The 10,572-nt window shown below is 41.3% G+C and overlaps 1 protein-coding gene across 1 annotated transcript; it reads right to left on the bottom strand.

Annotated features, from left to right (window-relative positions):
- Window positions 1-6,284: 6,284 nt before the first annotated feature.
- LOC117130370 lies at window positions 6,285-10,296 on the bottom strand. The gene is made up of 2 exons (XM_033283262.1): window positions 8,428-10,296; window positions 6,285-8,370 (listed from the first exon to the last, which is right to left on the bottom strand). The coding sequence occupies exons 1-2, from the start codon at window positions 9,440-9,442 to the stop codon at window positions 7,343-7,345; spliced, it is 2,043 nt and encodes a 680-aa protein (XP_033139153.1). The 5' UTR covers window positions 9,443-10,296; the 3' UTR covers window positions 6,285-7,342.
- Between the last annotated feature and the right edge of the window lie 276 nt (window positions 10,297-10,572).

Here is a 10,572-nt window from a genome sequence, read left to right as displayed (position 1 = left end):
GTCTCGGAATCTCCTTCGGACCGGGCTCCCATCGCCTTGGACCTGATATTCCCGTCGGTTCCCACGTCCGGCCCGTTCGCGCCGCGGCTCTTCCGGTTCGGTACGGTCAGTGTCCGAGTTGTCCTCACTGGATTGGGACTGTTGTTCCTCCGGAATGGGTTGGTTTCTCCTCCTTGGCCGTGGAACATTAGCTCGATCCCTTCCTGCTATCTGAGCCAGCTGCTCAGTCACAGTAGCCAGTGCGGCTTGGAGTTCAGCATGGTTAGCCATCAGCTGGGCATTAATCTCGGCTTGTGTTGGTGCTCCATTTAGGTCTCCCATGGTTTCCTGCGACAAGAGAGGAAAGAAAAGGTGATTTGCAAAGAATCAAAGAAGAAGAAAAAGGATATTTAACTAAGGTATGCAATGAATGTAAATCTTCCTTTTTTTTTTGTTAAAAATCGAAAATTTAAAAATGGGAAAGTGTAATCTTTTTTTTTTCTTTTTTTTTAAATATGGAAAAACTTGAAGTGCAAGCCAAGAAAATTGAATGCAATTAAATGGAAATCCGATCAAAAAGGAAAGTAAAAATCGATGGATGCCAAAAACAAGTTACTTGAATGAAAGATGCACAAAAATGGATCAAGAGATATGCAAGAAAAAAAAAACAAGTTTGAACTCGCCAAGAACAGCAAGAACAAGTGCAATAATTTTTTTTTTGAAAGACAAGAGGATGAACCAAGCAAATAACAAAAGTAAGAAGGATAGGATACAACCGAAGGTGTAGGAGCTTTGAGCTCTGATACCAAAATGATACAGGCCGGGAATCAGATTGCACGGACGGACGGTCTGAGGTTAAGGAACTCGGACTGGACAGAACGGACGGACGGCTATGGGACGGCTAGACGGACGCGATGGAGTGGGAGATGGCCGATCTGGTGCCTGAAACAAAAGGGTGCTATTTTTATGAGTTTTTATGATTAAAATGATGAACAGAAAGAGAACTATATGATCAATGAAGAACAGAAGCAAATATGACTTTTTATGGGTTTTTATAATGAATGGAAAAATCTAGAACTATATGACGCAAGATAAAACAAAATAAGAGAAGGATAGAGGTATGGGGGATGGATCCTTGTCGCTGGATGTGTATCTCTCTCAACAAGAACAGTGGATGGCGGGGGATAGCTATGGGATTTGGCTTGCTGGATGTGTATCACTCTCAAGGCAAATCGATGGATGGAATGGAGGTGAAGAATCGCCACAAGCTTGGTGGTTTGAAGCTTGATAAGATTCGGCTGCTCTCTCTTGTTTCTCACAGAAAAAGACTTAGGGTTTTAGGTTTGCAAAGGCAAAATTATTTCATAAAAGACTTGGCCAAAAATCGCCAACTTCATGGAGTTATATAGGGTTTACCCCTTATGGGACTCAAAGATAAAAAGGCCTTAAACAAGCTGGCCGAAAATGAGGCTGAAACAATAGCCCAAAGTCTTAACCAAATAAATTAAAATAAACCAGACATCTGGTTGTCGGTTTGAGAAGGCCTAGACCAAGGCTAATAGCATGCTTGCATGTTGCCTCATTAAAACCTTACCAAGAAAACCCATGGGACAAAACCTGGTGAGGAAAAAGAGTACAACACATGCTACTCCCCTTGGTGGTTGGCTAGATCTCAGAACCGGGAAGAGTTGGAGTGGATGAAATGGAAACTGAGTCTGGACCAAGCTCGGATGTGGAAATGAGAAGTCCGGCTTGGTTGAGTCTGAACTGGATCGGGTCGGCCGCGTCCTGAACCTCCTTTGGGCCGGCTTGATCTTGAATCTTCAACTGGACCATCTTCTCAATCAGCAGCTGGTCCTGGTCAGTCTGTCCATCTTGTTCAAGGATTTGTTGGACAGCTTTGCTGAAACCTTCTCGCAAGGCCCTGGTTCCACTCCGGGTAGTCGGACCGCGCCTAACTATGGGAACCTCTACTTGGATGGCCTCATCATGCCTTGATCAATCATGTTTTCAAAATGTCAATGGGATCACTTCTGGAATTATTTTGAGCTTTGATCAGTTCTTGGAACATAACAAAGGTTTTCATCTTCTTGGAAGGCCATTTGATCTTGATTTGCTACAAACTGATTTTTGTGCTGAAAAATCTCTTGATTCGTTTGTTTGCATCCTCTTATGCCTTGGACGAAATTTTGATTCAGAAGTTGCTGGAACAGAAATCACTTGAAACTGAAAATGATTTTCGTGATCTTGAATTTTGTGGTTATGTTTTCCAGCCTGATCTCTTGAGTTTTGAAACTGATAAGACTTGGAATTTTCTGAGATCATTTCGTGATAATGGTGTTGTCTTGAGTTCTGATGATATTTTGGTTTACAACACATTCTTTGAAAAATGCCTTGAACTTTTGATAAATGATTCTCAAACTGAACTTAAGCTTGTGTGTTCAGATGTTGGGAAGGATATGCCCATCTTGAAAATGAATATTTTTGTTGCATACCTTGATAAAATTCTTGTCTGTAATATCTACTTTGATGAGCACCTTGAAAGGCTGAAAAAGGTGCAATTTGTTCTTGGAAAAGATATCTTGATTTGTGATTTGAACAAATATTTATCTTGCACATTTGATCCTGGTCTTTTAGTGTTGATTTTAAGTATACAGGGAAAACAGGTTCAGCCTCTAAGAATTGAAAGCATTAACTGTGCCCAACAGTCTGAGTTTTGGAGAAGCTTTGTTGAAACCGGCTACCTTGATACCAGCGACAGAGGTTCAGTCCAAGTAGGATATCTCAACATTCCGAAGGCCTTTTGTCATGAATCCAATTTTCCCGGAAAGCCAACTCAAACGGTATTCACTGAGGCTTGGAATCGAATCACAATCTTTACGGATTAAGAAGTTATGAATTTTCCAAACCGGAGATTCTTCAGTCCATCTATCCGCGAGTACCAGATTTCTAAAGGAGATTCATGCCCCAGAAAGAATCGGCCTGAGCCAAAACCGATCCTCCATGAACCAAAGGTGTTTCCTCAGTCATTCTCCTGTCTAACCCAAAAGCACTGTAAGGATCATGAGTTGATTGCCTCTACTCTTCATGAAAATGTTTTGAAACCGAGAATTTCAAAGAGAAAACATATTCTTACGTGGTTGAAAAACGTTTTGCTCAAACCTTTTCATGAATTGTGTTCATTGAGCTGTGCTTTGAAAGAGATTTGGTTTAGGAAAAGGCATGAACCAAAATTGCTTAGGCCAAAGAATTCTTTTGATTTCGTTCATGATGATAATTTTTCAAATTTGGCATTGTCTCTTTCTTTCCATAACAGTTTCTCACCTTGGCCTGATTTTGAGATTGATAAATCAATTTTTGGCAACCAGCTTACTTGCTTAATGCTTGCCCACGTCCTTGATGATTATCCTAAGGGCTTGGATCCTGATTTTGATGTCTTAAGGATAGAGAAACCCTTTGATTATTTATTTGGCAGATTTGTTGTGGTTTCTCTAGTTGCTTTGAATAAACAGGATAAGCATGATCAGTTTCTAAGGAGAGCAAGCACAAATGGACGCCAAAGTACTTGGAATTCCTTGATAAAAATGACTTCAAAACTCCAAGGAAGTTTCTGTCCATTCTATTCAGTTACTGAATTTCCCTTGAATTTTAATTCCTTTGTATCTGATTTATCTCTTTTTGATATAGGTTCATTGGATTTGAGGACAAATCCTTTTGAAGAAGGAGGGAATGATAGACTGCGGTCCACGGATCAGTACATGGAGCCGAACCAGCATGGAGATCAGAACGTTCTGAAGATTTCAACTGAGGTTCATGTTTTTCACCATACTGACCAGACTGACCGGACACTGTACTGGACTGTCCCACATGCATCCGGATGGGAGCTTTGGCTGGAACCATGGCCAGATGATCGATTTCACTGTACTGGACTTTGTCTTCACCGTCCTGTTTTCCATTTGATGAAGAACGGTCGAGACGGAATCGCATTCGGACGCACGAATCCTGAGGTAGGTCATTGCTATACATTTCTGGACAGTACCGCATGTACCGCCCGGACGTCCGTATTGGAGCTCCAACATTATCCACAACATGATGATGGAATTCACCAAATTGAAGCTTGGCTTTACCGCACTGTTTGTTATTCTAAGACCAACGATCGAGCCAGTATCCAAAACGAACGTACCAATTCTTCTCCAGTCCATCGCAACTCAATTCTGTACTGTAGCGCACGTACTGCCCGTACGACCAGTTTGAGGCTTCATCAATACCCATTTCCAGACGATCGAATTCACCGAACTGGAGCTCGTATTTCCCGTACGGATTGGCATTTTAAGGGCAACGGTCAAGACAGATTTGGATTCGGACGAGTGGATCTCAAGATAGGCCTTGACACTTCAAAACTGGTTACTTTGGACTGTCCTGCTTGTGTACTGGCCCAGTCCGCAGGACATGCTTCAAGAGACAATGAACCTGGACGGAATTTGAAGGGTTTTTCGCCAGTTAAAGTGTGATTTCGTGCCTTGACCAGATCTGGTCAATTTTTTCATTTTCTATGTTTAGATTTCCCACATTTTTCTTTAAGTCTTTTGACTAGAACTTCTATATAATGTAACCATCAGATCTGAATTAGATAATTTCGTTTTGCTTTCATTCTGTTGAGTTTTTACTCTCATTGTTCTTTGTTTAGAACACTTCTTAGTTTCTTGGTGAGGTTAACTCCAAGTTTTGATCCTTCTTTTGTTGGACCGGTGCGTCACATCCGGCAACGATCGAAGTCTGGTAGTATCTTTGGGCTATTCCGCAACCCTTAGTGTCACCCCTCGATCCATCAGTTCTCATTCCTCTTGGATCTGAGTTCATATCAACCTTACAAAGAAAGACTAAGAGTTTTTGTGGAAAACTAGAAACTTTGAAAACACAAACAAAGACTAAGACTTTTGACTAGAAATAAGTATGTTGTTGAATGCCCCTTGATCTGACCACGACTTTGACTCCTTTTATTGATATTTCTTGATGCAAATGGGCAGAAGACCGTCACCAAAGGCCTGGTCGAATTTGGAGTAAAACAAACCCAAATTGAATTTGTTATGAATTTTTCCGTGGGCTGAAAAATGTCCATTTCGCCCAGCAACTAAACTAGCTCCATCTTCAGTATCACTTAGCTCATCCAGCTCCAAAGTAATGTCACTTAGCTCACTCAGCTCATACAGCTCATACTCTCACTTTAGCTGGTTTCAGATCATGCACACTCTCTTCAGCTGGTTCTAGCTTGTGCACACTCTGTTTCAGCTCGTCCTCAGTCTCACCAGCTGGCCTTAGCTCATCCAAGGTTGCATAAATGATAAGGGAATTGACATGAACTGATGAGAAAACCTCAGTTAGGTCTAGTTGGTCGACAAGATCGCCACCTTGGGATGTGTCCATGACCCAAGCAGGTCGGTGCTCGAACCGGGGCGTATCAAGCGTGCTGATATGTGTACTGATGGACAGCCACGGACGTCCTGTGTGTGCTGACGGACACACACGGACAGCCACGGATGTCCTGTGTATGCTGACGGACACACACGGACGTCCTGTGTGTGCTGACGGACACCCACGGACGTCCAGTGTGTACTTAACAGACAGCCCACGTGGGCGAAAATCACCCGAACAATCCACGGGAAGGGCCAGCATGCTGAGTCCAAGAACCAGCGTACTGATATGTGTACTGATGGACAGCCACGGACGTCCTGTGTGTGCTGATGGACAGCCACGAACAGCCATGGCATCCTGTGTGTGCTGGCGGACACCCACGGACGTCTTGTGTGTACTGAACAGACAGCCCACGTGGGCCAAAATCACCCACACAATCCACAGGAAGGGCCAGCGTGCTGAGTCCAAGGACCAAGTGTTGTAGGCTAGGATTCAGGGTGGGCAAGATGGATGATGGAAGCTTGGATGGGTCGACCAAAGAGATGATCGGATGGGCGATATGATGGAATGCAAGTTATGAACCTGAAAACAAATGCAAAATCAAATGAGATATGATTTCTAATATGATAAAACAAGATAAATAAAGATAGATAGGATGGAATCAAGCTGCTGGTTGTGTAACACTCTCAGCTTGATCAAAAGATGATTGAAGTGGATTGAGATGGTGCTTTGCTTGCTGGACTGATGTCTCTCTCAAGCTTGGCAAACGAATTGGAGTGGAAGGATGGTGATTGAGGACGCCACAAGACTCTATGGAAAGGAGCCTTGATAAGTCAAGGTGCTTTGGAGCTGCTTCACAAAACTCAAAAGACTTAGAACAATAGTTTTAAGAAAACTAGAAAACTGAATAATTCTTATTACTTTCAAAAATGGGTCCTTTACAATGAAGCAAAGACTAGAGCTTTATAGGCTCGACAAGGACAGACTCTAACAGTCATAAAATGATAAAAGGAACAAAATAACTTGAACTTAAAGTCTTGGGAGCAAAGGCTTTGATGACTCCATGGAATATAGCCGTTAGGCTTGATTTGCTTCCTTCCAAAAGAGAAACTTGTGAAGACTTGTATCTTGATAGCTTCTGGACGTGGCCATGATCTTCAAGCCTTCCTGAAATACTCCTTGGCCTCAGTAAAAGAGAATATGGCCGTTGGTCTTGGCAAAAATCTGTAGAAACTTCTCCAAAGCATTTAGTGTAGATGTTGCCAAATATGGAAGGTTGATGGGAAGAGAGATCCGCCTGATCTCCTGGGTGCTGGTCCAGCTGAGGACGTCTTGGATGTCTTCTGAATGGTCTAGAGTATCTCCTGGTTCCCATAGATAGCCCTGGGTCGAACCAAGTTGAATTGGTTGAAGACTTTCCTTAAATGATGTCGGTTTGGCCAATTGATGCAAACCGGCTTGATCTTTTGGTTTGATTGGGATCCGCCTGATCCAGTGTGGCATGGTGCTTCCTATGATGTTTGTAGAGTGCCTCTGAATGACTTAGAAGGTCTCCTGGTTGCCATTCTTGAGGTTGGTTCGATGTGAAACCCGGATCTTCCAAATAAGGCAAGTGTAGAGCTGGTTTGGCCGGTTTTGGGAAATTGATCATATCTTCCAATTTCCTTGACCATTTCTCGAGATCTTGGGCTTTCTGGAAAGCTAATAAACTCCTCTTGATTCCTATGATCGGTTTTGGTTCAGGCCGCTTCTTCTTTGGGCTTGAATCCTCTTCTAAAGTCGCATACTCGCAGATGGACGGGCTGAGAAACCTCTGAATTGTAAAATTCATAACTTCTTCTCCGTGAATATTTTGGGCAGATTCCAATTTGCCTGGACTCCTCTTGAGTGTAGAATCCATAAAAATTATCCTCGTGATTTAAACCCTCCTGGTTTGTAAGATATGGCATTTTTAGTGCACGTATGTCCTGGTTGGCGCCTTGGCTGGTTGAGTAGGGTGTTGGGTCGACCTCTGGTTGAGCTGCTGAATTGCTGGCCGCAACATTCCCTCCCCTTGAAAAGGTTTTGACCTCGAAACTGTATAACCTGCACCAAGATAGAGCAAGTCAGCTTTCATACTCTTTTGAGATTCTAAGGTCTTACCTTGATATTGTTTTGGTTTGGTGATGGATTGTTCATCAGGTGGCTCTTCTTTCAGCAAATAGGATAGGATCACGCCTCTGCTATGGACTTTTGCATTGCTTCTCTTCTTCAGTGGATGGTCCTTCATACTCCTAGAAGGCTCAGCTCTGACCATCTTTGGGTTTGATCCTCCTAGCAACAAAAGATTATCCGGTGGGATTTCTTCGAAGCTTTCTTCTTTGCAACCTGAAATTTTTTTAACATTCTGGACAAAGACCAAGTGAATTATATCTGATACTGGAATTTCATGAACAGAATTTGTTATGGTCGAATTTACCTTGGGTGCATCAGCATGATGAAGAATGATATTCTTCTTTGGACAGATTTGGTTAGATGGCTGCCTTTCTTGCAAATGTTTACCTTGGTTGGTATAACCATCTTCTTGTGATAGCTCAGCTCGGTTTTTATGTTCTTCTTGACTTATCCCTGGATCAAAACATCTTGGCAAAGACAAGTGTATTATACCAAAGTATAGGGATTTATAAACTGAAGAAAACATAGAACAATTAACCTTAATGTCAAATGTGGCAGTAAGAACTTCTTGTTCTTTGTTTGCCTTGTAGTAACCTTGCTTTCCTGTACCAATTTCACTTTTCCTTGGACAAGACAAGTGCATTAATCTTGTCATAGAATCAGTAAAAACATTCTGGTTTAAAGTGAATTTTACCTCAGATTTTGGCACTTGAACAGTACATTGTTCAGATTTCGGTTTCCACTTATGGTGTGGATTTTGATTGAGCTCATGATCTGGTTCGGCACTTGGAACTCCAGTAAGCATATGGCTCTCATCTGGTATCCCTGTACCAAGAATATAAATGTTTAAACCAGTATCTAAAGGTGGTGTTAGACACTTACCTTGGTTTGATACTTGGATCACTGGTTTTGGTTTATTAAGCAACTTTGATTGCTTTGTGCTTTGAGCTTCCTTCTGGTCCATTGGAAGGTTTGTGCCTGGTGCCTCTTCTTCTATGTACCTAGGCTCATTTAGACCTGTAATAACACTCTTGGACAAAGACAAGTGCATCATACAAGTGGTAGATGATTTATGAAAAGATTTATCATGTATAGGACTTACCTTAGCCTTTACTTGGACAATAACTTGCTCTGGTTTGTCTTTGGACCTGATCAAAGTGTTTTGGCCGACACTTGTACTCATCTTCCTGACCTTTGGGATGTCACTCTCCTGCTCTAAGCAGTGGAAAATGGCGTGCCCCTGGTTTGGCTGAAAGTTGGCTTCTTTAGGCAAGACTCTTTGAACTTCTTGTTCCACAATTTTCCTTGCTTCTTTGGAACCATGAGTTGGATATCTCCTTGGATATAGTTCCTGGATTTCAGACCTTGTATAATCTGGTGCAAATCTATCCCTCATGACTTCCTTAAGAGCTCTCCACGTTTTGATAGCTGGCTCCTTGTAAAACCATCTATCATCCTCTTCTTGTACCCACCATTTAAGAGCATCATCTTTTAGTTGATCAATGGCATAAGCTAGCCTCTCTTTCCTCAGGATGTTGTTGTAGTGAAACCATTCATCAAGGTTCCTCTCCCATCTTAGATAACCTCTTTTTCCTGAAAATTTAAAGAGTTCAACTTTATCAGCAAAAGAGTTATAATCAAACCAAGAATTAACAACATAAGGGTTGTGGGTTTTAGAAGTTGGAGTTTGATTGATCCTTGAAGGATCTGGTGGCTTGGGCTCGACATAGACTGCCCCTGGTACATTTCCAAATCTCCTTTCTCCTTCATGTGGACGTTGGCCTTGTGCCTGATTTCTTTTCTCCAATTGAGCAATCTTAATTTGGAGCTGTTGTAGAGCTGCGGACTGTTGGCTCAAGGTGGCCCTTAGGTTTTGGCCGTGTCTCTCCTCCTCCATTGCTTCCTGAAAACAATCTCAAAGAAAAAGTGAAGGTATGGAAAGTTTTGGTCTAACCAAAATAAAACAAATGCAATTTAACTAAACCGAGAAAATATGCAATTATGAACCGAAATGAAGTAACTATACTAAAATTATTTTTCTTTTGGTTTTCTGAATGCAATTTCGAAATTAAACAATATGGTATGAAAAGAAACAAAAATGGGAAGAAAATATGGAAATTAAACTAACACTGATTTTTTTTGAATTTTCTTAAGATGAAATGCAAAAACACCGGAAATGGAAACTAAAATGTATACTTGAACCCAAAATGATATAAACTAAGCTGAATGATTTTTTTTTTTGAATGCAAATAACAAACTTATGAAACAAATATGGTATGCACGAAATTAAAAATGGTATAACTTTTTATTTATTTTTTTTTAAGCAAGAAACAACTATGAAAATGCAGATCCTTTTTTTTTTTTTTGAAATGAATGCACAAAATCTAAAAATGGAAAGTGGAGCTGGGGAATGAATGCAAACACGTTTTTCTTTTCTTTTTATGGATGAAATGAATCAAACTAGACAACAGGTCGTCTCCTATCTCAACTCTTTATGGCTTTTCAATTTATGATGAACAAAGAACACAAAAATGCAAAAAACAGTTTTTTTTTTTGATTTATAAATGGAAAAACAAATGCAAACAAGATGAATGATGCAAGGATAGAATGGACCTGATTCAGGAGCTTAAGCTCTGATACCAAATGTTGTAGGCTAGGATTCAGGGTGGGCAAGATGGATGATGGAAGCTTGGATGGGTCGACCAAATAGATGATCGGATGGGCGATATGATGGAATGCAAGTTATGAACCTGAAAACAAATGCAAAATCAAATGAGATATGATTTCTAATATGATAAAACAAGATAAATAAAGATAGATAGGATGGAATCAAGCTGCTGGTTGTGTAACACTCTCAGCTTGATCAAAAGATGATTGAAGTGGATTGAGATGGTGCTTTGCTTGCTGGACTGATGTCTCTCTCAAGCTTGGCAAACGAATTGGAGTGGAAGGATGGGGGATTGAGGACGCCACAAGACTCTATGGAAAGGAGCCTTGATAAGTCAAGGTGCTTTGGAGCTGCTTCAC

Source organism: Brassica rapa, unplaced genomic scaffold (assembly GCF_000309985.2).
Source record: "Brassica rapa cultivar Chiifu-401-42 unplaced genomic scaffold, CAAS_Brap_v3.01 Scaffold0414, whole genome shotgun sequence".
NCBI lineage: Eukaryota > Viridiplantae > Streptophyta > Magnoliopsida > Brassicales > Brassicaceae > Brassica > Brassica rapa.
The sequence above is the reverse complement of the archived record's forward strand: the minus strand, read 5'-3'. Positions and strand labels throughout refer to the sequence as shown.